This window comes from Gallus gallus, chromosome 25, assembly GCF_016699485.2.
Source record: "Gallus gallus isolate bGalGal1 chromosome 25, bGalGal1.mat.broiler.GRCg7b, whole genome shotgun sequence".
Classification (NCBI taxonomy): domain Eukaryota; kingdom Metazoa; phylum Chordata; class Aves; order Galliformes; family Phasianidae; genus Gallus; species Gallus gallus.
Genome location: NC_052556.1, coordinates 2,736,570 through 2,764,376, shown reverse-complemented (window position 1 = coordinate 2,764,376; position 27,807 = coordinate 2,736,570). Strand labels below are relative to the sequence as shown.

The 27,807-nt window shown below is 48.6% G+C and overlaps 1 protein-coding gene across 11 annotated transcripts; it reads right to left on the bottom strand.

The window, feature by feature from the left end:
* Positions 1–23: 23 nt before the first annotated feature.
* On the bottom strand, positions 24–26,421 carry POGZ (pogo transposable element with ZNF domain). 11 transcript variants are annotated; one of them, XM_025143644.3, is made up of 19 exons: positions 26,358–26,421; positions 19,006–19,721; positions 17,757–17,881; positions 12,286–12,461; positions 11,591–11,699; positions 10,708–11,001; positions 9,801–10,001; positions 9,115–9,224; positions 8,434–8,768; positions 7,750–7,904; positions 7,438–7,538; positions 6,813–6,959; positions 5,809–5,943; positions 5,299–5,468; positions 4,577–4,717; positions 4,012–4,071; positions 3,605–3,717; positions 2,869–2,893; positions 24–2,754 (listed from the first exon to the last, which is right to left on the bottom strand). In XM_025143644.3, exons 2-19 carry the CDS (start codon positions 19,122–19,124, stop codon positions 1,182–1,184), a joined length of 4,089 nt encoding a protein of 1,362 aa, XP_024999412.2. In that variant the 5' UTR covers positions 19,125–19,721; positions 26,358–26,421; the 3' UTR covers positions 24–1,181. The 11 variants fall into 11 exon arrangements, with proteins under 11 accessions (XP_024999412.2, XP_024999413.2, XP_046759928.1 ...); XM_025143645.3 differs by having other exon boundaries at positions 5,809–5,940; XM_046903972.1 differs by having other exon boundaries at positions 10,822–11,001.
* Positions 26,422–27,807: the final 1,386 nt, after the last annotated feature.

Sequence of the window (27,807 nt, the reverse complement as noted above, 5' to 3'; positions counted from 1 at the left end):
TAATAAAAACGCGTGTTTATAAATCCATTTCCCTGGTTTTATTAAATGTTCCACGTATGTACATTTTAAAGATGAACCATTTACAGGTCTGCACATGCTGCCTCCTGCTTTCCTTAGGTCATAGGGCAGGTTCACAAAACCTCTATGGAAACAGAAAGGTGCAGGTGCTTCTGAATTCTGTATGTCAAAATGCTTCTGCTTATACCGTAATACATACAATTAAAAAACCCTCAAACATGCAAATTGTAGAAAAATTTAAGCTGGCAGTGAAAAATAAAAACAAACGTCTTCTTTTTGTGCATGTCACAGTTTGTCTCGTTAAATCAGATCTCTAATTCTAAGGAACGTAGTGTCTGATGCCACTGCTTAAAGCACGTTTATCAACTACTCGTCGTTAATCAACGCTTAATGGTCCATACGTTTAACTCCCATCTACAGGGGAAGATCAAGGCAGCCTCGACTTCCCTCTTCCATCTGCACCCTTCCTCGGGGACTCTTTGGAGCGCGGCGGTGCCGGTGGGCTCCCATGGAGGACCCGACCCAACCGCGCGGCAGCACCGGGCAGCGCCGGGGCTCCAAGAACCATTGCTGGCATTGAGCAGGCAAAATGCTTCCGACTGTGTCTGGATCCCATGTCCCAGCTCACAGGCCAAACAGTTACTCTTTAAAATAAAATAAAATTAAGAAAAACCAAACCAAACCCAACTCGTAAGGGCCAACTGTAGAAGGTTCACACCTCAAAGCAATCGTTCATACCTAAATTCAGCACAGAAACCTAAAGCTCTGGGTCAAGTGTTAAAAAAAAACCAACCTGTGTTAAGACATCCAAAAGGTTTATATACGGGTTCGTCAGCTACATCTGCTCTCCTTTCTTTAGAAATGGTCACATTGACAATGTATAATTCAAAACATTTCTGCACAATAAAAACAGAAAACTATGATACAGTGAGGTAAAGAAAACGCAAAAATATTCACCCACAATATATTTTCAGAAAATACCAACACAGTGATTTTTCTTTAAAAAAGCACAAAACTTATAAATGAACAGCATAAATGGCTATTTATCTGAGTGATCGCCTACAAATTTCCTAAACCCACAAATCCACAGGGAAGTGTAATGGTCTCATCCAACATTTATTGAAAAAACAACCCTTTCCAGATCCCAACTCGCAGATCAGTGCTCAGATTTCCATCAGATCCAAATCGGCGTCTTCGAAGCCGTAAAACGATTCAGTCTCGCTCTCCCCCTCGAAGAGCTGCTGGAGGATCTCGGGGTCGGCGCACTCCTCGTTCTGGGGCTGATCCTCACCCTCCGCCACCTCCTGTGGCTGCTGCTCCTCACCCAACTTCAGCTGCTCCTCCAGCGCTGTGATCAGCTCCTCCTGCATGTCGGCGTTGCGTGTGGCTGAGTTGGCCGTGCCGTCCGGCCCCGGCAGCACACTGGCCACCAGGAAGGACTGCTGCACGAGTTCGGGAGAGTCACTGATGACCTCCAGCACCTCTGCCAGCCAACACAAAACCAGCTGGAGAAGGATGTCCGAATCGCACGTGGAGTCCGCCATCTCCTTGGCTTGCTCTTTCCACTTTTTATGCAAGAAATTTTTCACAGTCCTTTTTATACAAACATCCAGGGGTTGGATTTTGGAGCTGCAGCCAGCGGGTACGACAGCCGGGAGAGTGCTGGAAGCGCTCAGCAGGGACAGTACCTCCTCCGAGAGGTGTGTTCGGTGGCAATCCAGCACCAGCATGCCCTTGCTGTTCTGGCACTCGGTGTGCTTCTGCCACACTCGCGAAGCCCACAGCTCCATGACTTCATCATCGCTGTAGCCGTTCTCCTTCGCTTCCAGTATGATGGACTCAGGCACGTTGGCGGGCTGCTGGACATGACCTCTGTAGAAGACCAAAGTGGGGAGAACGCTCCCGTCGGCAAGGATGGTGAGGACCACGTCGCACCAGGGCTCGCCGGTCCCCACCGTCTGCAGAGCGTTCTCCTTCTTGTCGTCACTGCTCAGCACCTCCACGTCAAGGAAGAGGGAGATCTCATCGATGGCTGCGATCATGGAGAGGGGCAGGTCCTGCGTGTGGATCTGCCGCTGCACAAACTCGATGAAGCAGCCGGCGTTGTCCTCCACCTCTTTGGGGAGTGGGTGGGCCACCGCCCTGCGCGTGTGCATGCTGAGGTTGTGCCGCAGCATGAACCGAACAGCCCATTCGTAGGAGATCTTGAAGCCGCCCTCCAGGGAGCGGCCGAGCTTGGTGGCCTTCTGGAAGAGCGTCTCCTCGTTGACGGGCAGCTGCTGCTCCCGCTGGGTGAGCACCCACTCCGCCAGCTTCTCCTCGGCCTCCAAGCTCAGGTATTTGCCCTCTGACAGTGACGCCAAGTTCTCCTCTTGGAAAGCCTGGAACCGCCGGAGCCAACGCTTGATGCGTCGCTGCGGGTTCCGGAAGTGCTCAGCCGCCTGCTCAGTGCTGCAACACAACGCAAACAGAACCACCCGCAGCTTTTTCACCGACAGCTGCTCCTTTTTGCTTGCAGGTTCGGTCTCCTTCATTGGCTGCTCGTCTTCCTGAGCATCGATATTTAAGCACTCTTCCTCCTGGCAAAGCAGGGGCCGGGTGTGGGCTGCCAGTGCCGCTTCAGGCTCCAGGTCGTCCTTCACGGGTAACACAGACTTAGTTTTCACAGTAGCAGCTTTACTGGGGGAATAGGCAGGGCACGTGTTCTTCATGCTTCTGTCCTGGGGCTGGATGTGCCTTGTAGGGAGAGAACACAGTGCCTTCTTAAAACCAAGGAAATAAAACCGCGGGGGGAAAACAAGCAACCAACCTCCAGGCTGCAACAGATAGGAGTGTTCACAAAGAGTTTACCTGGAATGTGATATCCAAGTAGGCCCTGCGAGAAAAAGACAAAGACGGTTGTGGCTTTGCAAACAAGCAAGAAGTCAGTGCAAACACACAGCGCTCTCGCAGAGATAAGGCTCAGGCATCCCCATCTGCTGCAGGAACCCGACGCTCATTCAACCCCCTCCCTTCCCCAAGAGGTCTTGCACCCACATCCAAACCAATGAGAACTGCCCAGTAGCAGCACCGAAACCCCACCAAAACCAAAATCCATCAGAAGTAACACCAGGTGTTTGGCTAGGAAAGCTCAACTTCAGCCAGATCGCTGCAGGCAAGGACCTTCAGTTTTGCAAATTGCGCTAATGGCAACAAATGGCTGGAACAGCAGCTCCAGGCCCCATTCAAAGCCCAACATCAGCAGCTGCTCCAGGCCTCTCCGTGTCACAGAGGTACAATGATGTCTCAAAGGAACAGAGCAGCTCGCTGAAGCCCTCTGCATTGTTCCTTCCTGGGAATATCTCCTGAGATCTAAGCTGCACAGCTCAGCTCAGGCTGACAGCCTCACTGGAGGCTTAGCTCTCATCTCCATAACAATTGTGACACATTCAGCAACTACAGAAGGTCCCCAAGCTGCATTTTACTGAAGCTCAGCAGTCAGTGAGTGCTCCGCCAACTGGCTGTGTTTGAGCTGGGCTCAAGGAACTCATGGATTATGTCTTTCGTTAATTATTTCAACTTTCCTGCTCCTTTTCCAAACTCCTACCTCGGAAAATAATGTTGCTGAACTCGTGTGATGGGTTGAAGACCAAATGCTTGGCCATCATATCACCCTCCGATGACGCAAAGAGGCAGGAGGAGCAGCACAGCTTCACACCACTGTACAACAAGAAGAAAGTGAGCTTTGTATCAGCGTTAGCTATTAGAAGAGGTGCATGCCCACACCAGGGAAAAAATATCACCCTTCAGCACTGCAGTGCCCCCTCCCTAAGGCACTGACCTCCCTCTGGAAGGCAGCAGTGATTGCCTTCATTTGATCTATGTTGCTGCGTTGCAAATATTAAGCACTGTTTCTTAAGAAGCAGATGTGAAAGTAAAGAACACAACAGATCAGGAAATGAATGCACACCAGATCCCCGGGTGATTAAAGTGAGATGACAAGTCTTCCCTTACCAAGCAGTGTAGTTCTTGAACAAAGCCAAGTATTTGGGACTCTTCCGGGGAACGTGGTTGCTGTATGACAAAAGGGTTAATAAACATCAGAATTATTCCAGATATCTGAAGGGTTATAAAGCCATGTGAAATCTGGCATGTTTACAAAGACAGACTCAATCCTGGTTTCAATCATTCTATTTTGCCTTGTATGTAAAGAAACAAAAATCCTGGTCTAGGGTCTAACAAAGGTCCTGTACGAGCTTATAAAACCATGGCATAACTTATTTTCATTTACATTTAAATTATATTTTTAATGTGAATATGAGACTTTAGCAAGAAATCCTAGAAGCACTGAACAGTGAGCTTGCAGTATGCATGCTGTTAGCCACAGCACTGCGTGGGGAATGAATCCTTCAGCTCTTGCACTCAGTTTTCCCATCTTATCTCAAAGCCATTGCCCACATCTGTGCTGACAGAGAACGCACACCTTACAGACCAGGCACTGGACTGGAATTTGGTGGAATCCCTTTGGTGGGATGCCACGACATTCAGCCAGGAGGGGTTTCTGTGCCATCACACCTACTTGATCATGTGGTTGGCGTAGGCTCGGGAGCAGCACGTGCTGTAGCGGCACAGCGAGCAGTGGACGTAGGTGGGGAAGTGGTTCGGGAAGTCGGGGATCTCAAAGCTGCACTCCAGGCAGGTCTGCCTGCCCAGGACGCTCCTGAGAAGAGAGGGATGCGGCCATCAGTAGGGAAAGGCATCTGCAGCTACAACCACCATCAGGATACATATTTAAGGACACACATCAGCTTCCTGAAGTTAAACTGGTCTCATCCTGCACCACAGCTTTTCAGGGTGCCTTAGTGCCAGGCTCAATGCCTCCCACATCATAACGGAGTGGTTAATAAATAAAAATAAATGAAGACAAAGTGGCACGCCACAGGGTGGGCAGAAAGCCCTTATGGTGATGGAATCTCACTGCTTCTGTCCAATTGTCCACCTAATTAATCACCACAGAATCATCACAGAACAGCTTAGGTTGGAGGAGCCCCCAAAGACCATCAGTTCCAACCCCCCTGCCATGTGGAACTCCCCTGCCACCGGGAATTCTGCATTTCAGCTTCACCTGAAGAGCTTTCATAACATGTTTTAACGTTGTTTTGTGGGAAGCTACATTCTCTTGGCACAACATTTCCTTGGCAACCAGTGAGACACAGACTATCCATCGCTGCAGCATAACAAGAGTGACTACACTGCCTTGAAAATCGTTATAACAATTTGAAATTGAGCAACGAGTCTGACATTTTTTTGACGGCTCTCTTCTGGACGCTCCTCTGGACGGGTGGGTACAGGAAGATGGGCTGAGGGTCAGAAGAGGAGAGCGGCGCAGTGTCCTGCCCAGCACTCTGCCCCATGTCGTTTGAAGAGATGGGCACTGTCCGGGGCTGTCCTCGGGATGCTCTGATTGTCACCTGCACAGAACAGAGCCGCACTCTTACAACACAAGGGCAGAAGTGAGCTGTCCCAGTTCAGACTCCGGTTAGAGTAGTTTGGGGCCCTTAAGGGAATAAACAGGGGCTCTACAACACAACTTGTTCCACCCAAAGCAGGACACAAGGCTTGAGCTTCTGTTTGCACCGAACAGAAGGCATCCAGTCAACAACTTGAGGCACCTTCAATTGCAGATGCCTTGGCTGGGCCAGCAAACGTGATGTACTGGATGCACATGAGGCAAACATCTCTTCTGCCCACACCCATAAAGATACTATGGATGTTTCCCAGGGAACCAGGATTGACACTGGGGTTTCTTACCTTGGTTCCAGGCTTCAATCCTTCCAATTGTTTGGGCTTTCGGAACGTTTTGTGATGCTGCAGCTTGTGTTCAATTTTATCCTTGGCGAACAGGAATTGGAGTCTGCACTTGTTGCAATGATAAACACTCTTCTTCTAAAGCAAATGCAAATGAAACACATTCCATGTCAGAGAAACAGGACCCACAGCACGGCAGGTTGTTTTGGTTTTTTAAAAAGAGAAGAAAAGTAACACTATTTCCTCCTATAATCAGAGCTAGTCCTGCTTTTTTAGAACATGAAAGGGCTACTGGCACAGCATTCCCCTCCCATTGACCCCATCTCTCTACTTTTTGCTTATTTTTTAATTAAAAAAGCAGTATTTGACTTAGGGGGAAACATTCCTTCCAAGCTTGCCTTGCCTTTGCCTCTTCCAGAAACCAATGAAGGGCTCTGGGGCAAATAAATACAGGCACTTGGTAAGCAGGCCACACTTCTGTATTCTGCAAGCACGCTCCAGCTACACCCACATCAAATATGTTGTCAATACCGCAGCATATATGGAAACAGAACGCTCAGCTACCAGGCTGATTTGCATTTGCATGTGTACAGCATTATTTATTTATTACCTGAAGAAAAAAAAACGTTAAACCCCCAATGAACACAGAGCTGTTGGTGAACCAGCCCACGAAGCACACAGACAGCCCAGCAAAAACGTGCATCTTTCTGCTCTGTAGCAACAATCTGTACTGCTCCTAAAGGACCAGTGCCTCTCCTCTGCAGCACAGCCCCTATGAAACATCCGGAATGACAGCGTGCAAATTGCATTTGTTACAGAGTGAATACAGCTTCTACCAAAACCTCTCCTTCAAACAGGTTTTCTCTCCTCTCTTCTCTTTGGTTCTTTCCTCTCCTCTTTTCTTCTCTCTTCTCCTCTCCCCTCCTCTTTTACTTAAACCCCCAACCCAACACCTCCTTGCATGCTCATTATGAATCTCTGCAGACAGACGAGGACAGACACAGTACCTGGTGCCTCATGAAGTGCTGCTGGAAGGCATTGCCGTTCTTGAAGACCTTCAGGCAGTAGGGGCAGAGCAGGTGCCGCGTGTCCTCGTGGATCATTCGGAAGTGGCTGTCCACCTCCGAGTACAGCGACGAGCGGTACTGACACACCTGAAGGGGTGGGCAGAAACAGCGGTGAAGTAACATCAGAATCCAGCTCACCCCCACCGCGATATGGGGATCCCAATGGCACCGTGCAGATCCCCAAAGACAATCAGTGGGGTTTTGGAACCAGGTCCCAAAGAACTTGCTGGCTCATCCCATTAGCGAGGCACTGAACTGGGCAGAGCAGTCAGAGCAGCTTGGGGAAACAGACTGAAACCTCTCATGAAAGAAAGGAGTCACAGTTTCAAGCTCCAAATCCATGAGAAAAAGGAAGAGACGGTGAATGCAACACAGTTGAAATAAACTAAAAACTGTTTTTTCAGGGCCTTTCTTTTTGGAGGGACAGTGTTGGGCCTCCGGGTGGAGATGTTATGTTCAGAATCCAGCACAAACCTCGTGACAACAGAGGGACAGGAAAAGTGTCACATAACCTCATCTCCACCAGAGTGACACCACCTCTTTATGGCACAATGGCTTTTAGTACCTGGCAAACGTAGGGCATCTCCCCCGGCTTGTGCGTGTCCTTCATGTGCTGCAGGAACATTGGTTCACTCTCAAATGCCCATTCACAAATCTTGCACTTTGCTGCAAAAGAAAAGAAAAAGCAGCTAACAGCTGGAGGACAACAAGGTAGAACACACACCACCACGTTACCAAGTTCCTTTGAACAACAGTTCCTCAAAAAAAACATTACTCCTCTTTTTTTTTTATTAAGGTACTAATCTTAGCAGGTTGGCTATTAACCTAAGACAAAAACCCTCTCAAACCCAGAACTACAGCAGCAAAACCAGCTTACTTGTTGACTCATAGGGACTGTGGACGTTCTCTAAGTGGCACTGGAGCTGAAACGGAGTGGAGAACTGCCTGTAGCAGTGCTGGCAGATGGTGTGCACGTCCACCTCTCCGTTCTGCTGGTCCAGTTCCACGTGGTGCTTCATGTGGTTCATAAATCTTATGAACAGAAAGGGTGTGAGCAGAAATCCACACATTTTGCACCTGTAGTCCTGGCAGCACTAGGAATGCTACACCAGGAGTTTTTTTTAACCCATTTTATCATTACTTCTAAGGGCCCAAAAGATTGAATGATAAAACCAAAGTAACTTTGACCCAAAAGAGCACTGAGGTGGCTCCTTCTCGCTCTTCCCAACACCAGCACACACAGTCCCCTATCCAGCAACCCCCTGTTCTGCAACTCCAGACGTTACAGAGGAGATGTAGTTCAGTGCTGTGGAGCGCTTCTAACCCCAACCACCATTCTCTTTTTCCATTCCTCTCCTCCAGCTTTCCGTTCTTCTTATCCATTCTTTCCCTGACCCAAATGTGTGATGACAGACGAACCGCCTCACTTTTCTGCTTCAGCTCTAAGCATATCCACACAATGGGACACCCGGGAGATTGCTGCTCCCACCTCATTTTCACTCCTGCAGATCTGAGGCACCCAGAACACCGCAGCCTTTTTGTGGCACGTTGCAACCCTTACCGTATGTTGTTCTTTAGCCTCTTGGTGCAGTGCGGACAGCGGAAGGAAGTCGGAACCTTGGGGAAGTTCAGCAGCTGGCTCACTTTGCCACCATCTCTGCCGTAGTAGAAGTCATCCACCAACATGATGAGCTTACTTTGGGACGAGTCAACCATGCCTTCATTTGGCTCTGGAGCTTTAGCAGGTGGGGACAGTGCAGGGATAGGAGTAGAAGAGGGCGGGGAAGCAACAGCTGTGGTTTTTTCTGGAGATGGAGGCTTTGCAGATTGGATATTTGGTTCAGAATCGAGAGATTTTCTTTTCTTGAGGAATTCAACCATTTCAGGGCAGCAGTACTAAAAGAGGGAAAAAAAAGAAAAAAAAGCCACACATTCAGAAGTATTCAGGAAGAACTACTGATGCTATTAAGGGCAAACAGGCAAAGGCTAGCAAGGACTAAAAGGAGGCAGGTGCACTCCAGGAAACTCTGAAGGAAAAAATTAATGCAGATTTAACATTCAGATCTCTGCTTACTGTCAGTAGGATTGAAAAACGATCCTGGCACCAGCAGGACATCTAACTCAGGTCCCGACATCCTGAGGGATGTTCTTGAGGCCTACGAAGGCCCTCCTTTGCCATTTTATTCCCTTTCACACAACCCCTTACCCAGGGAGAACTGTTCATCCCAGAGTGGTTACTTACACACATATGTCCTCTTAAAGCTTCGGTGACTCGGAACTGAGCATCACACCGTGGGCAGACCTTCCTGCCACCATCTTGCAAATCAAAGGTGGGAATTGGAGATGAACTGACTGTAACAGGAGGGAGAAAAACACCACAACACAAAATAAAGAGATAATTGTTACATGTCTCAGGTCCAGGCTGCAAACTCCCCGCAATCTGTATGCTGAAACATACCCTCCTATCTTTAATATGGAGCATCTCAACATCACACTAACTAAAAATAAAAAGCTCAACTAATCTTTCCTTCTTCAGCCATTTCATTGGTTTCCTATCCTTCAGTTTAAAATCCTGTTCCTCTCCATCACCTTCACCCCTACCTGCACACAGAAACAGTACAGATGACACAAAATGTGCCTTAAGAGAGCTACAGGACTCTGAGACTCCTTAAGGTGATGGAACAGAAGCCAGGATTTGATTCTTCCCCCTCCTCGTGCAGAGTATTATGGGTGTGTGCGTTTTCAAGATGCACATCAGTAAATTTGAATGCAAAATAATGTATGGAAGCAATATCCACAAACAAAATGCAGCCAACTGGGTAAAAAGTAACGTACAGATGACAAAAATGCAGGAATTAATGAGAATGCTTTTCAGTGCCCATGCAAACGATGAGATCTCAGCAGTTTCAGGGCAGTACATCACCACACCTTTCAACGACGATGATGATGACTCCGACGTGCTGGATCTCTGGGAGCCGTGCACAGGGCTGCTGTTGGACACCACCATTGGTCCGGGGCTCTGCCCCAACGAGGGAACAGTATTCAGGGTGTTCACCAGCTTGGCAACCTCATTGCTGTTCTCACCAGTCACTCCGGGTCTCTTTACCGTCACAAAGCTCGCGATGCTCACTGCCAAAGGGAGGATAACAGAAGAGCACTAATAAGAACTGGTAAGAGCTGATGCACTGGGTGAAGGCTGCGCCCACTTGCATGCCTCATGTCTTGCTCTTCTACCTTTCACTTTCATTGAAGATGACCAAAGCCATCAATTCTGTCCAGCAAAGCGAAGGGAAAAAGACTGGGCAAGTAAATTTCCCTTCCAGACCGCACTCTAAAACATGAGCCCTTCCCTACAGTGGACTAAACAGGATACTGATGGTCACAGAAATCACTAGTATTTCTTGTCAACATGTAGCTGTATGTGATTAAGGCCACTTAAAGCTAAAAACAACGTGATGACTTGCTGCGTGAAGAAATACATGGTTTTTTAAGTTGTCTGTGCTTAGTTTCTGCTTGTTACCTGCTCATTATCTTTCAAAATCATAAGTGATTAACAAATAGTATTTTTCACTTTTAGGGACTTCTAACTGATGGTCTCAGAACATTCTACAAAACATGAAATCTAGGGGGTTCTCAGAGCAAACTGAGCACTACGGCACAACGCTCGTCGTCTTCCAGGCTGGTAGGGAGATGAAGCATGAGTCAGTGCCCAAAGCAAAAATAGAACCCAGGAGCTCTGACTCAACTTCTGCACTTCAGCTCTAAGCTGTATGTTTGAAAAGCAAATTACAGACAGTGTTACACACTCGAGTCCCCTTGCTTCTCCAAGTCTTACCTAATTTGGGGTTAGTAGCTTGACTGGACTGCCCTGGCTGCTGCACAGTTAACTGTCCCAGTGGTGTTGGCTGCGTTGCAGTAGGAGTTGTGGAGGTGCTGGGAGTGGACTTACTTTGCTGTTGTGACTGGGACTGCGGCACTGTGCTCCTGATGGTGAGCGTGGCCGGAATGACCGTAGTGAAAGTGTTGGTGGTGGGTCGGACCGGCATGGTCGTACCTGGTCTCACCTGGGCCACCTGGGAGAACACCTGAGGAACGCCAACTGCTGGCTTGACAAACTGTGTACCTGGGGCTTCAAACAGAAACGAATAAAGAAGGGAGATCAAATAAATGAATTCCGTCCCTTGCCCAGAGTACAATCTATTTTCTACCACTGCCAAGCTCCCAAAATTCCCACTCATTTCAGTGAAAGTTTTACAAGTTCAGCCCCTTAGTTTTCTTTCCCAACCAGCCTGAAATTGAACACGAATCACAAAATCATAGAATCATTACAGCTGGAAAACACCTGCAAGACAATCAAGTCCAACCCCAACTCATCTCCACTAAACCACATCCCCACGTGTCACATCTCTCAAGACTCTGCATGTGACTTTGGAAGAAGTCATGGAGTTCTGCAAGGCAGGCATTCCTTCCACTTGGAAGACCCCTGTCTACCAAGTAGTTTATTACTATTGTCAAAAGGCCCACTCTCAGCTGGACACAACTGGCAGCACTGGAGCCACTAATACACACACTTCTTCAGCTACAGAACTGAAAAATCCCCTTCTCTAGAGCTCAAAGGTTTGTATTACAGCTGCGTATTTCAAATATATAATATTTGTCCTTGGTACTCTGTAAAGAAAGATGACAGAAGCATGGCTTGGATTTGTTTCAGTCCTTACCTGGGACAAGGGTGATGGGTCTGACTGTCTGACCCTGCTGTACATTCAGGACAATTCCCACTTGATTCATCGTGTTTTGCACAGGCCGCACGTTCCGCACGGGAAATCCCTGCATTCAAACAGTAATCACTGACATACCAAAAACACACCAAGCACATTCAATTTGAGGTTTCTACCCTACAAAAACAACCAAACAAAAATAATCAAAACCACAAATGAAACAAAAAAAATCCCACCACTCCAAAGAGCACCCCCCAGCACTACCATCTATGGGATCAACTGAATCGAGGCTGTACTGTTTGCAGGCAGCACCTTACCCAACAGCAGGGCCACCTTCCTACTGATTTACAGCCTCCACTCTGACCTCTCCTTCCATAAGCACCCACTGAAGTCTTCTCCCAGCTCTTAAACAATTTGCAAAGCTGTATTTGCAGCAGTAGTTTTTTTTTTTTCCTGAGATAGGTAGATACTCTGCTTTGTTGAATCACAGAATCATTTGACTTGGAAAAGACCCTTTAAAGGTCACCTTGTCCAACTCCTCTGCAATGAACAGGGACACCCACAGCTCCATCAGGTGCTCAGAGCCTGGTCCAGCCCAACCCTGACTGTCCTTGTTGGCTGAAATCTGTAGGGATGAGTACATCAGACCTTCCTTCCCAGACTGTACGTAGGAGTGGGGATGCGAGGGCACCCACCTGGGTAGTGATGAAGATGGGCTGGCTGGTCACCGGGGAGTTTGTGACATGGTTGGCATTCTGCATGATCTGCACAGGTCTTAACACTGGCTGGGTCACCATGGTGCCCAGACCCGAGGTTGGGTTCTGGGTGAGGATCAGGGGCTGTCCGCCTTGCTGAACAAGAGGGTTGCCGGCTGGAAGAAAAACAGAGATAGAGCAAAAGTTGTATCTGCCAGTGAAAAAAGCTGCTGCAGAATTGGAATGACTTTTTCAGAGCATGCTTTAAAAGTAAACTTGTGAAACTATCGGACCCTTCTATCTACTGCTTTAAAACTCCCATTTGAGCCAGGTTTTCTGAGCTGCCTAAGAAGAAGGTGATCAAAACCCTTCGCTCCGAGCAACCTCAGAGATTGATTACCCTGCCTCCTGCATGCCCTTTGAACACAACCACAGCAGCTAAAGAAAATATTTTTTTTAGTCTCATTAACTATTAAGCACAAAATCACCTGCTGGCAGATACTGGGAAAATTTATGCTCAACCACTCACTCCAGCCCCTGGTGCAACACTGTGCAAGTTTGTGAACAGCACTGCCAATCACAGGCAGCTCAGTGCCAATTAACCAGAACCAGAAGGACACACGAGATCTGAACCACCTAAAGCCATCTCCAATATCCCCTGACTTGAGGAGGACTACAGCACTGAATTTTCATGAAGCACCAGACATGCTTCAACACAAGAATTACGGAGTATATGAAAACATCTGGCTCCCACTGCAATCACAGTATGTGGGCTGTGTCGTAAGAACATCTCAGAATGGTAAGAACACGAGAACATCTCAGAACCCAACACATTTTCTAAATATCACGTGGGAGGGGAAATAATAATTAAAAAAAGAAATTAAAAATTGAGGCCATGATTATTTCAAATAACCCAGAAAATGAGCACAATACTTAGTGGGGCTTCAGCTCCTTCTTCCTCTGCACCATTCTACCTCTTGGCATAAAGCTCTTTCATGCATCCATGTTTACCCAACACAAACCGTAGTGATGAATGTCAAAAGAATTCTTATAGAGGAATAATAACGTGTCCAGGTTTCAAAAGTGTATGATTTGTTATTTTTTAAAGACCATTACTACTATAATTCATGTCTTGAGGGAAAAGGGCTTCCACACTGGAACAAGGAGAATTGTTAAGTGAAACCACACAGGAATCTTCCCACTGTGGATTTCATAGAGCACTGTTGGGTTGGGAAGGACCTTAAAGATCATAGAACCAAAGAACAGCATGGTTGGGTTGGAATGCTCCTCACACCCCCCCAGCCCCACTCCTGCCATGGGCTGGCTGCCCCCCACCTGCTCAGGCTGCCCAGGACCCCATCCATAGCTTTGGGCACCACCAGGGATGCAGCATCCATACTGCTCTGGGCAGCTGTGCCAAAGGACCGGTAGCACTATTCAACACTTATGAGACTGACAGAACATCCAGATTGTTGCGGAGACACAAAATGGTCCAACATTACTGAAACTGCTGATGTTAAAGGAGAATGTTTCCTATGCAAATGTGGAAATCCAGGAAAAGACCTGCTGTGTGCCAAAACATTCTGACCCACAGCCAAAACAGCTTCTTTTAAATGAAGATGCTCTGCACTGACAGTCTGGATGCTGCCTGACTGGCACTCCTCAGCGTATGGGATCCAAATGTTTCCATGAAGATTACACCACGCAGAAGCAGCCCATCCTGCACCATTTGCTTCTTTAGGATCAGAAGCAACGAGCACAAACCCAGTGCTGTTGTCTGAGCTCCAGGGTCCAAGTGAAAAGGACGATGTGAGTCCAGCATCCACTGTTTTTGTAAGGAAAGGTCTTGGAGGAGGGATGAAGAGGAGGGAATTGAAACCGGAGACACACAGCGGGTTTGGCAATCATGTAATCTCTTCACAACGCTCCTGAAAATCATCTGGGAGGACTTACACTCACTTAATAAAAGATGGCTTTGGGTTTCAGTCAATTTAAAGCAGAGAGTGGTTGACAAAGATGCTCAAGTCAGTCTGGTGATTTGGATCCCCTTCTCTGAGTATGGACCTGCCACATTGTTCTCTCCAGAAACGCTGTCCTTTATCAGGCAGTACAGCAACAGAAGTAAACACAAACACTCCAATTCCTTAACAGAATTCCTTTTACTGCGACCAGGAAGGACACAGCTCTATGCCCAATTTCCTGTAGGCTTTCATTAGTGAGAATGACAAATCTTCTGGAGTAGCGCATCCGAGAGCATCAGTGCTTCTCTTAGATTGCTTCCGTGGAGATCCACGAGGCTTCCGCAGGTCCTGGAACACCTGAGGATCACACAGATGTGCATGGATTCACTACTTCACCTCAGGGGAACGAGGAGATCACGGCAGAAATCAGCTGAGGAAGAACAAGTTACGTTCTTCTCTTTCTCCTCCGGCCTCTCGTGTATACAATCCTCCAAGCAGCTCATTGGAAATGGTTTATTTTGCTCCTCTGAGGAGAGCGACGCCAGCCGATGAAACAAGCTTCTGACTGAAGCAAGCTTCAATGCCTCTTGAACTCCAACAGCTCAGGTCCATGCCCACAGCCCTCTGGGGCACAACCTTTCCCCGACACCCAACTTCACAGCAGCACAACCTCCCTTGAGAAGGACACCAGTGCCAACCAATAAAGCCCTCTCAGAACCACCCCAGTGTGAGACTGGGGCTGCAATGGCAGCACCCACCAGGCCAAGGCTCCTGCTGGTAACACAACGAGGATGCAGACTGTAATTAAACCAGATGAAAGTTCTTTGCTTCCCACCTAACCTGACTTCACTGCACACTGCCCCGCATTCACTGCACGGTCCATGGGAGTGCAGTGTTTCCTTCTATCATTTCTGTATTTCCAGGATCAAAAGCACTTTGTGATTCCTGCAAAAGGAATGGCAGGAATGTACGCTGTATTTTTATCTGATGGTGGAATTATTAAAAAGGAGTCATGCTGTCAGGGGGACATGCAGCAGGGCTCCCATCTCATTTTCTTGTCAACAGCAGTGCTTTCCTGGATGCTGGGACACTGCAACAACAGAGAGACACACACCAGCGAGCTATGCACATACACAGAACATAACGAACTGGTTTGAGTGGGATAAGGTACAGCTAACGGCACACAGTGGAAATTAAGAAAAGAAAAAATTAGGCCGAGCGTCACTTCAAATATATTTAGCTTTCACTGTTTTTTTCCTTTTATGTCCCAGTAATTTGAGACATTTTAAAACTGATCTGCAGGGAAAAAAATCTGAAGATGAAATTCAGGAAGATGGAAAAAGATTTGCTAAAAGATAATTCTGCCTTCATGAGGAAATCTTCTGCTTTGACTTTGGGACATGGGGTCATTCCCATCCAGCCCACTGCTCTGATCACCCACAGAAGAGCTGGTGGTCTGATACAGAACCATTAAGGCTGAGAAAGACCTCTAGGATCACCAAGTCCAGCAGTCAACCCATCCTTACCATGCCCATCAATAAGGTCCTTGAGCTTATTAGAGTACGCAAATATTTTACTGATAAACAAAATATCTGCTAATGATGTATTTTAGTAGCCATGCACATTTTTCCTTTTTTTTTTTTTAAGCAATAATCTAACTGGCACACTGATATCACCAAGTCTTTATTAATTGTAATCGATTTAAATACCTGTCTCCATTTGCTTCTATTAGTAAAGCTATGAAATATTAATCACCAGTGCATTCTGTGGTGACTCCTCGTGCATTTGCAGTGCCAGACACTTGGAAGGCATTTTCAAGAGGGGTTCCATGCGCTGTTTGAAACTGATGCGTTCCTCATTACTTGCGTCTGATCAAATTTTACTAAAAATGATGCAGTGACTTTTAAGTGAGTCTGACAAGCAGATTTATACAGCTCCTTAATCCCAAAGGAACTTAAAGACACTTTCGATCTCAGCACTAAGTTATGCACGGAGATTGCTTAAGCTGCCTCTGAACTGAAGCCACAGAATCCTTTCGTAACAAGAAGAAATGGAATTATTCACCTTGGAATTTGGTCAGCACAGCAGTTAGAGCACATTACTCGTGCAAAACACATCTTGGTGCAGCACAGTGACCATGAGCAGTCATGATCTTTAATTCTTATCTTGCCTTTCTCTTTACAAGCATCCTCCTACCTTACCAGCTCCAAACACCCTTTGTCAAAGCAAGCTCCTCATAGACCTTTCCCTGTATGAAGACCAGAAGAAGGAGGTGACAGCAGTCAGCAAACCCTCCCTAAGCTCACCTCCATTTATTAACTCCAATTAGCAGCCAGCTCTCCACAGCCCCAGGTGCCAAATACTTCCACAAACACAGTAAGTCAGTGGCCAAACGTTAACACCACCAACTGCCAGGAATGTTTCCGTGGCACTGCACACCTGGATCACTGCAGGACCACGAGATACGTGGATCCCCAGGCCTACAACAAGACGGCCCCAACTCTCTTCTAGATATTAAGCTGATGCTTGCTTGACCTCAACTAAAAGAGCAAGAAAAAGTAATTCAGAGGGCAAAACAAAAGCCAAACTTATTACTTGAGCCAGTCAACTTCACCCACGCACATCACTACAGTAAGTATTTTTTCACCATGCACCAGACTGAAGTGTTTGGGAAGAACCAAAGGGACAGTAGATCATGTTTTTCCTAATGACAGTCATGCTTCTTTAATTCCTGAACCATAAAATGTTAACTGCTGAGTTTTGATTTGTACAAAATAAGGTGCAATAGCCCAGCTCACGGTGTTGGCACCAACAGCAGTCCGACAGCACTGCTCTCACACCTTTACTCAGAGCTCCTTTACAAACAGAGTTATTACCTTCTGGAAAACAAAGCCTCCAACCCACCAATTACTGCTCTGTACGTCTGACACAGCCAGCGGATAACGATGCTTGCTGACCTGCACATTAAGCACAAACTCTGAACATCAAAGCCATGCATCTTTCCATTTACAGAAAATAGGCAGAAGAAAAAGAATGCGACTGATTACCTCAAATAACGGGTTAAAGAAGAAATAATGATCAAGCTTCAATCTCACTGTTGTGACTATGTAAGTTAAGACAGAGGAAACACAATTAACCATTGAACACTTGTCAACCTCACCCACTTCAGAACTGATAGGAGGATGTGAAGCAGTCACCGTTGGTGCTGATACCTCCTGAAGCACTCTGTACAGTGAGAAGCATCACCCTGCTCTTCTTTTATGTAAATGATCAATTCTGCACCACTTTGGCCACATGACATGAAGAACTGCCCCCAAGTTTCTGCACCTCCTGAAACCTCACTCCTTCTGCACAGAGCTGGAACAGGAGCTCAAAAATGGCATTTATTACATTATTAACAGGATTCATAGCTATCAAATGAGATTACTTACGGGACAGACATAACCAATCACTGCCATTTCCCCTTAATACCCAGAGCTAGAGTAATTCTGGACTAAAATAGTTAATTACCCGTAGTAGTTTTATCGACCGAGTTATAATCCTCAACCACAGAATCTTCAATCACATCACTGATCTTCTGCCATGGCTCCAGCTCCTCCTCCTCACATTCCATAAAAAGGTCCGTGTCCGCCATCCTGCAAAAGAAAAGAAGAAAACCCTTTATGGGATAACTGCATTTTGTCAGGCAGCAAAAGCTCCACTGTAAGTACAATTCGAACAACAGAATTGTTGTTTTCAGGAAAATCAATCATGTTTGCAAAGCAAACCTTTGGTTTTAACTTAAAATTGGAGTGCTTTCGCCTCTCCTCCTGCATGACAAAACCAACTTACCCGCTTCAAAAGCAGAATCCACTGCCCCAAACTGCAGAACCTCAAAATAAACAGGGAACCCAGAAACAAGAATCAAGGGTTTTATTCTGTTCGTGGTTCTGAGTACTCTAAGATTACTGCCAATATACAAAAGAGACCAAATATCCAATCTTAACTGAGTAAGTCTGCTCCAACCCAACCCCGGCTGGGCACACCACCACCAACACAGGACATCACAACCCTCAGCACTACTTGCCAAGCTCTTTCCATACCTTCCCAACTCGTTGGTATTTCTGAGCCCCACTGTGCACCACACAGAAGGTTTTTTGGATCTGCCTACAGCGACAGTCAGGTGTTTACTGCTGAGGTAACCCAGACATCGGTGAAATACAGACCTGAATGAGCTTAAAGTTAAGGGTTCCATGGGACGCCCCAACCATCCAGTCAGAATTACACCCACGATTCAGTTATCAATACTCTCCAGTGCCCTACAGACCACCTCTTCTCAGAAGGTGGAGGCTTCCCACCAAAGGTCTCCAAGGAGCCGATTTTTGTGTTATTACTAAGATTCCATCAATAGAGCCATTTCTGATCCCACTGGGACAACCCACGAGCCGTTATGCTGAGCAGCGCAGAGCAGCTTTCTTACAGACCTCATCCCGCATTGCTCCAGGATTTGGCTGTTTCTCAATCTCCCTCATCAGTGGTGCTTAAGCAAAATTTTAATTCTCCTTAATAATACATTTAAGGATCCTAAACTCATTCCAGAAGCTCAGTTGGATTTTTGAAGGAACTAAGGATTATTCTAAAAAACAGCAACAACTGCATTTCCTCCTTTCCCACTCAGGTGTGGTAGGACAGCCCAGCCAAGGCTGGAGGTGTGCTCTTCAAACTGCTCTGGGGCCTGGCGTTACTGCATTGCAAAAGAAAGGCTCTTCTCTGGGCTGACCTGGAAGTTGGAGCCTTCAGCTCAGTCAGTGCCACAACACGGTCAGAGCTGGCGGTCTGTCCGGGTCCCAGAAAATCCAGAAGAATCAGCCCTTCCCTGTCCCAAAATGCAGCACACATCACTTCACCCGCTGAGGGCTGAGTCCTGAACTTCTTCAGTGGGGAATTCACACATCACCACTCCATGGATCGCCGCTTTGACTCCAGCTCACATTGCAACACCGGTAACGACATGATCCAGGAAACCTCATATTGGTTTAGCAGGTCCTGACAAACTCCCTTCTGCTCCCACGTGAGCATTTGTGGCCCCAGACGGCACAAACTGCGATATTCCAACGTTGCTTCTGTCGTCTCCAATGCACCGAGGCCGATGTTCAGCATTCTGTACATTCTGTGCAGCTCCCTGGCCATAATCCTCTGATCTGGGTGGATGAGCTGATGGAGATGTTCTTCATTTCATGGTGTGCAACGCATCTCCATCCCTTCGCTGTCATACATCCACTGGAAGTGTTGATGTATGTCAGTGGGGTCATTTTTTCCTACATTGAAGAATTCGATCCCACCCCTTTGCTTCGTATGCACTTTCACATCAGATGCCGTTCTGTCAGTCTGTCCTTTGAGGAAGGTCCCGGAGTTGGTTCATTTACGCAAAAGCTCAAAGTCCTCCTCAAATACACAACAGGCCGCTGCAAGAAGGGAGAGATCTGCTCTCCACATCTGGGATGGAAACAAGAAACAAGGGCTCAAACTGGAGAGCAAAATTCCTCGTTATCCCCAAGAAAAGCTTCCAGCATAGCTCAGGGGCCATGGAGCTCCAGCTCTGGATCCTTAAGAACAGACACACGGGCAAAAAGAGGCGCACACAGCATCAAGTCAGAGCAATGTCTTCCTGGGGACACTGCAAGATCCGTTTTTCTATGGTATCATGTAATTCCTGAATCACACCTCTGTTAGCAGACAGCTCTGCACTTCAACTAAACAGCAAGTACGCCTCACTTGTTGCCATCAGGCTTTGCAGGGGGAAGCAACTCACAACTGACAGCAGTTAACTCTCGTGAATACACAAAACACCCCTAACACAGCACAGAGGCCACATTACCCCAACGCACCATCCCCAAATCGCTGCTGATCAACACCGTGTGAGCAGAACATTTCACAATGGGCATCTCATGTGCCCCAAATTCTCGTGATCCATGAGCCAAGAAGAACAGCCAACAGATGAAAACATTCCAGTCCCTCACCAAATAAAGTTCATTTTATTACGAAAAATCACAACTCATTGTAGTAACCCCAACGAGCAATTAACCACATGCATGGCAAGGAGCTTAAAAAGGCTCTCCTTCTCCACAGCACCCAGCACCTGCATGCCTCAAAGACATCGCCAGCGCCTTCATTTACCCACTGCAGTTTTGCTGTAAGGAAAAAAAAAAAAAGCATTAATGGTATTTTAAGGGTAGGAAGCAGAAATTGAGCCATGAAATGCTCTACAAGAAGTGAAATCAAACTCCTGGGGCTCAGCCCCCATTCACTGCACCAAACACAAATTTCCTTCTGTTTAAGACAAAAGAAAAACAACACAAAAGAGACACAAATTATTTCTGGCTGACAAACAAGATGGGAACAGACTCCAGAAATGCAGCTCTGAAATGGGGGCTTATGCACAAATCTGCTACAGGGGAGGCAGGAACCAAAGGAGCCACATCTCCCCTCTGCCTGTTAACTTTTGTTTAATTACAAAATCTTATCAATCCCAGGCAGCATCTCCTAGGAGATGGACGCACCCATCTCCAGTGCTGACCGACCCACAATACATATTTATGGTTCTCTGTATTCCTGCTCTGCAGAAACCTCCAGAATAAAAAGCGTCGCGGGGCTCTCCTTGGACAAAGCTTCTCCTCCTGCAAAAGGGAACACTGACAACAGGAGCTGCTCCTCGGAGCCACGTTACGGCACGGCCACAGTGATGGGCAGCTGTAAATAGGATAAATAACCCCATCCATTAATTAAAGCACGCACAAACATCTCCGCAGGAAGACCAGAAAGGCTTTGCGCAGATTGGGAGAAATATATTATTCAGCAGCTCATAATTATTCAGAAGATGCAAAGACAAAATGCTAAAGAGGCTGTAGTTACACGGATCTTCTGACACCAACTTGCATTATGCACAGATATTTCATCTGTTCTATCAACCGAACCAAGAAAATGTCTCCTCTCTTCTATAATGCAACAGCTTTGTTTTTCAGTGCTTTGATCTCAAATATTTCTGGATGTAAGAAGCCTTTGCTCAATAAAATGATTAATCCCAATGATAAATGCTCCACGTTTAGCTCTTCAGCACACAGCTGGCAGATGTGCGGCTGAAAATACGGATGCCAAAAAAAAAGAGAGAGAGAGAGAAAATGACAAAGTGTGGAGAAATGGAGCCTTGCAGAAAGGTGTTCCTATCCCTTCGGTTGGAAAAGGGGAAGAATCACCACGTATCAGCCCTGTACAAACACCAGCGGGTCTGCAGGACATAAAGCCTTTATTTCCATCAGCTGTGGTTTGTACTCATTGTTGCAGTACAAGGGGGGAAAAGCCAACAGCCATCAAACTCCTGCATTAAGGCTGATTACAGCGGCTGATCGGAGCGATTCCCGTTACCAGGGGGAATCCAGCAACACTGAATCGTTACTCACAGATTTCCCCACCTTAAGAAAGGGAGAAATCCTCCTCTCCTATCCCTCACTGCAATAATAACAACAATAATTGAGGGGAAAAAAAAATCCTAACCAACGGTAATTTCAGCTGAAATTGGGAATCTGGTCTGAGCTCCAATGATATCTCATTATCAGCGAACGCTCTCACGTGGTTGGAAGGGAATCAGACACAGCCCTGACTGGGGACTGCTCTTGATTCCCAGCACCAAACAAACCGCCACTCAGCTCCACCGCAGAGCATCGCTGCACAGCATCGCCAGCTCTCCGGCTTCCAAAACACAGAAATAAACCAAATAAGCACTAAATCCACCTCAGTGAGGTGGCAAACAAAGAATCCAGCTTCCATCCCACAGGTTTTAACTCAGGGGATTCGCCTCCTCCCAGCAATGTGAGTGGTGGGGAGGACCAGGTGGGAGCGTTTCCCATTACCTGTGGATAGCAGGCTGTGCTCACAGCCACACAGCTGTGTCTCACTGAAGTGATCTCCAAAAGATGTGTGCTGTGTATTTACAGTTTCATTCACAGCTTGGTATTATCTGACACAAAGCAAACAAGTTATGACATACATATGCTGGATACACACACACCACTTCTTTTAAAAAGGACTTCAAATTAATGACTCGTTCAGAATTCACGATGGGACGCGCTATTCTTGCTCTACGAGCTTCACTTTCTAAGGCTTTTAATTAAAAACAGAAAGAAGAAGTATAAATACATCCGTACTTGTCAGGGTACCGCTGGTGGCCCAATTTCTGCCTACTGGGTGAAACCATCTGCAGCACACACAGCCCTGAGGGCACGCTGACAGGTCAGGAATAAGAGCATCCCGCCTTACACAGGTGAGGAGGTGAAGCAGAAAGGAGTTTTGTTTAATGAGAACCACCAGAGGGGTGGGCTGTAACCCAGAGGGACAGGGGCTGCCACCAGAACACCCTGCCTTCCCAGCACAGCGTTACCCACAGAGGTACCAACACGGCCACTCCGCAGCTCTGCTCGAGCCAAAGGCAGAAGTTTGGGGGCAGTGAAGGATGTGGGCGCCTCAGTGCTGTTCTGCACTCTGGGCTGGTTGCACCGCCTTCATTGAGATAGGAACAAACTCATGGTTCAAATGCATCTGTACTCCATCCATCACGGAATGGACAGCAAATGTTTATTAACCCGTTTATTAACCCTGAAGGATGCAGCCGGTCTTACAAAAAGTCAAACTTACAGCTCTATGTGCAACTGTATAGAACCACCACAGAACAAAACATTGTAGAGCCACTGTGGAATGAACCACCACAGAACGAACCATTGGAGGGACAGCCATCAGAGGACCACCATAGGGCCCACCGCCGCAGGACAGCTTGGGTTGGAAGACAGCTTAAAGACCATTCAGTTCCAACTCCCCGCTGTGCATCTTCACATGAATTTACAACATAAAAGCCCGTGAATGTGCAGTCAGAGCCAACGCAAGTGGGAACACAGCACTACCAAACAAGTGCCCAACAGTCTCAGCCAACTCCAGTACAGCACCCACCGCTGACCAAGGAAATAATGGGACGGGTCATGGACCCGACAGGACGCCACGCATCTCCCAGCAGTGCATTTCAGCACAGGGGTGACTCACAGAGCCCCCCGCACAGCACCGCAGTGGTTGGGGACAGAGCTGGCATGGGGAAGCCAGAAACATCACCCCTGCAATACACCCACACAGGGGATTGGAGCTCTGCAACAGCTGCCTGGAGAAAAGGGCTGCAAGATGGGGGCACGGGGAGCAAAGCTGGGGCAGAGCACAACCCCGTGCACTCAACTGCACAGAATGTGGCACAGCTGCGCTGTCACAAAGCGCTGTGCATCAGCTGCACCCCAGGAAACTGCAGCTCAGCACCAAACTTTTCTCAGCTCCTTGCCAGAGGTTTGTCAGGCTTTATGCCAGCCTAGATTTGCTAGTGAAGATTTAATTGCAGCGCGGTTCGAACACTATCAACATATCAATCCTTTCCCCCAGCTCCCTAAGGAAAAATATCAGTGCGAAAAATACATATTAAGAATTAATTGACCCTTCAATTTTCCTCACCGCTTGCTATAAAACAACCTCCATGCCGAGAGTCCAGAAAAGAAAATCTAAGATCTAAAATAGAGGATCTGTTCCTAAGAGACCTACAGACGAGCTGCAGATGACTCAACACACTCCAAGGTAGAAATTAATACACGAACCAACTTCTGAGTGCCCGCTGCTCTCCATTTTGTCCAGCCTTGGTGGACGTGCAGGCTCAACACAATTCCTCTCTCGTTACTTTTCTCACTCACTTTTAATAGTGTGTACTCAATGGCAAGGAACGCACCTTAACTTTTTAAGAACCTGACGAGGCTACATTAAATGCAAATGAATCCTGTGATAAAGGTTCCTGCTGTCAAGACACGCCGCAATCCCTTCCCTGAAGAAAAGATAATGTTCTTCGGTGGCTCTTAATGAATAACTGGCACAGCTTCGAGCTGATATAATCTCAGTGATGAAAATATTGGATGATGTTTTCATTAGTGTTTATTTGGCCATTCATCATGAGCAACACCTCTGAAAGAAGGGAGCAGGTGGAGGCTCGGCAGCCACATCCTTCACACAGAGGTGAATCCACTCTGCGCTGACTGATGCGCTCTGCTGGGTACCCAAGTTCTTTCACAGCCATATTAAATTTGCTATGAATGCCATCATTTACAGTCCTCTGTATTTTATTAAAGGCTTTGATGTGTGCGATGCCTACTAATTAAAATCTATTATTACACTCAATTTTAATGATTGTTATCTACCTTAAAGTTGGAAGTGTTGAGTGATGAAAACAAACCGCTTTCTGCTATATGCTTCTGTAGCTCTGCTGAACACCTGGGGCATATTTTGTGAGCATGGGACTGCCCTGAAGCTGCTTTTGGAGCCCACGAGCTGTCTGCAGCTCCGCTCCTGCAAATGGCACAGAGCGTGGGGCAGGTCTGTCAGAGTGAAGACAGTCGTTGGTCCTTTGACAGTCTCCAAGCAGCTGTGGGATCATGCACACAAACAACACAGCCATATATATCCACAACACGGTGCCATCTGTGAGCAACACGTGCAGAACCCCCAGCCCAGACAGAGCTCAGCGCTGCGGGACGGCCTCACTTCTGCTATTAAGCACTATACAACTGCAGATAAAATTATACCCAGGCACAGCACTCAAGGATAAAACTTCCCATCTGCAGCAACCTCAAACCATCAGCACACAGCAAGACTCAGCGCAGGGAAGATGCAGAATTTCTATTTCCTCACAAAGCCTTTCCTAAAAGAAGCAACAGATTCCCCCATCCTCCACCCCCAGGTCCGCCCGCTTGCTCTGCCCCATTTCACTATGGGTGACAGCTGCAACCACAGCCAAGCTAATAAAACTAACGCCATGCATGCCGTCGTGTGGCATGAGCTTTGTGCAGGGCAGTGCAATCCCGCACACGATTTGTGTCACAACGTGGAGTGGGGCAGGGGACACAGAGCCGGGGTGTCCCACTGCAGCCACCAGGCTTCTCTGAAGGGCAGCACCACAGCATGGTGTGGGTAAAACAGTGCAAGAACCTCAACAGCAAACACCTGGACTCAGCAGGTGCAGCCAGGAGAAGTGTGGGACCAAACAAACATGGAATGGGTTGGGTTGGAGGGGAGCCCTCAGCCAGCAGCTCAGATTGGAAGGGATCTCATAACAAATGGGTTGGGTTGGAAGGGATCAATTAGCAAACAGCATGGGCTGGGAAGGATCGCTTGGTGAACGTGTTGGGTTGTGCTGGAAGCAATCACTTTGTGAACAGGCTGGAAGGGATCCCTTAGCAAACAGCTCAAGAGAGAAGGATTCTCACAACGAATGGATTGGGTTGCAATGGATTGCTTAGCAAATGGGTTGGGCTGGTTGGGAACTTCCAGACCCCTTAGCAAACGGGGTGGGTTGGAAGGGATCGCTTAGCAGTTGGGTTGGGCTGGAAGGGCCCTAAAGATCCCCTGCCTGCAGCCCCGCGGTGCTGTGCCCAAAGCCCCGAGCTCTGCCACCACGGGCACAGAGCGGGGGCCGCTCGCCCACCACCCCACGGCTCCGTGTCACCAACAGCCACGGACACAAAGCAGCGCTCCATGCACCGCCCTGCGCTCGGGGAGGGCCCTTCCACGGGGACGGCGCAGAGACTGAGGGGCCGCGACCCCCTCCGTTACCACGGAGTGCCCCGCAGCGCTGGGGGCCGGGGCTGAAGGCCGCAGCGGGGCTCAGGGGGGCTCAGGGCCTTCGGGAGGGGCCGTTCGGCACAGAGCGCGGCCCCCTCCGGGCTGAGAGCGTTATGCCTGGGAGAAAGGCAGAAAAAATAACCCCGGTGCCCAACATGGCCGCCCACCAACGTAGGGGGGGCGACGGAGCTCCGGGGGGGGCGCGCGGGGCGGAGGGATCGGGGCCGCATCACCGCGGGGGGTGTGAGAGGATCCCTCCGCCCCGCGGCACGGCGGCTCCTCCCCCCGCCCCCCCCATTCCTCCTCCGCTTTGTGTGTGCCCCTCTTTCCCCCCCCCATCCCCGGGCGGTTGGAGCCGGTTCACCCCCAACTCCCCCCGATCCCTCCGCCCACGGCACATAACGGACCGCGGCCTCCTCCTCCCACCCCCCGCCCGGCTCTCACCTTCCCCGCTCCGCGCGGTCCCTCAGCCCCGGGAGCGCAGCGCAGGTGGCATCGGGCGGCGGGCGGAGGGCCGGGGGGGGCGGGAGGAGGAGGAGCCGCCGCGGGGGGATACACGCGGCGCCGCCGCACTCCACACACACACAAAAAGGGGACCGGGCGGCGGAGGGAGACGGTGACGTCACTTCCTGCCGGGACGCGATGCGCCCCGCGGATTGGTGGGCGCTGTGGTGACGTCACACAGAGGGCGGGGCTTCCGCCACCGCCTCCTGAGGGGCGGTGGAGTGGGGCGAGGGATGTGGGGTGGGCTGCGCTCGCCCACGGAGACCCCTTCGCCACCCCCAACGCATTCCTGTCCTCAACCCGAACCCCGTCCTCATCCCCAGCCCATCACCCCATCCCCACTCATCCCGCTGTCCCCAGGTGCCGCATCTCCGTGTGAAGTGGAGAAGTGGTGGAATCGCCATCCCCGGAGGTGTCCCAGAACCACGGAGATGTGGCACTCGGGGTCGTGGTTAGTGGGGGTGGGATGGGGCCGGACACAGTGATCACAGAGGCCTTTTCCATCCTCAGTGATTCTGTATTCTGTAGTTACTGGCTTTGGGTTGGTGGCGTGTTGAGTGCTCAACGCCACCACTGCAGTCATTGATTTGCAGGGAGTTCTCAGTGTCTCACCACCAGCAGACAACTCTACTTTGGTGCTCGGCAGTGCTGTCCAGAGCCAGGCCCCACTTCTGACCTTTTGGTTTCCAGGAGAGGTTGGGAAGAGCTGCTGATACACGGCTGAAAGCCCTCATCCATTAGAAGGAATGTTGCACAGCCAACAGCGCGGGGCTTGATATCTGCGGTATGGCCAGCGATGCAGTTCTGGTGTCTCCAAGTGACCAAGAGGTACATCTGGTGATGCAGGAGGCTCCCGGGAGATGTGGGAGACCTTATTGATGAAGCAAAGAGGCAAATCATTTCATCTTCCTTCTGTGAAACTCATAATTACATCAAAAGTGGGCACAAAAGTCATTTCTCAGGGACAGCTTCGAGATGAATGCTTTGGATTGAATGGCCATCAGCATCTCCACAGGTTCCTGAACACCACTGCTGAGGTGGTTGCAGCAGGATCTGTCCCCATCGAATCATTGGGGTCGGAAAGACCTCTAAGATCACCAAGTCCAACCCCAACCCACCACCATGCCCACCCCAAATGTCCCTCAGTGCCACATCCACCCTCCTCTTGAGCACCTCCAGGACGGTGACTCCACCGCCCGCACTGAGCAGCGTGCCCTGCAGCCTGAACCCAACGTTGTGTCTGTAAGCAACCCAAACACAACCAAAGCAACCACAGAAACACTTACAGTTGTGCATTTCCTTCACTACGTGCCTGGATTGGTGCCACCGAGTGCCCCGCACCATCAAGCCAACAGATCTGCCTGGGATTCTCCCTGCGTTTCTCCCACGG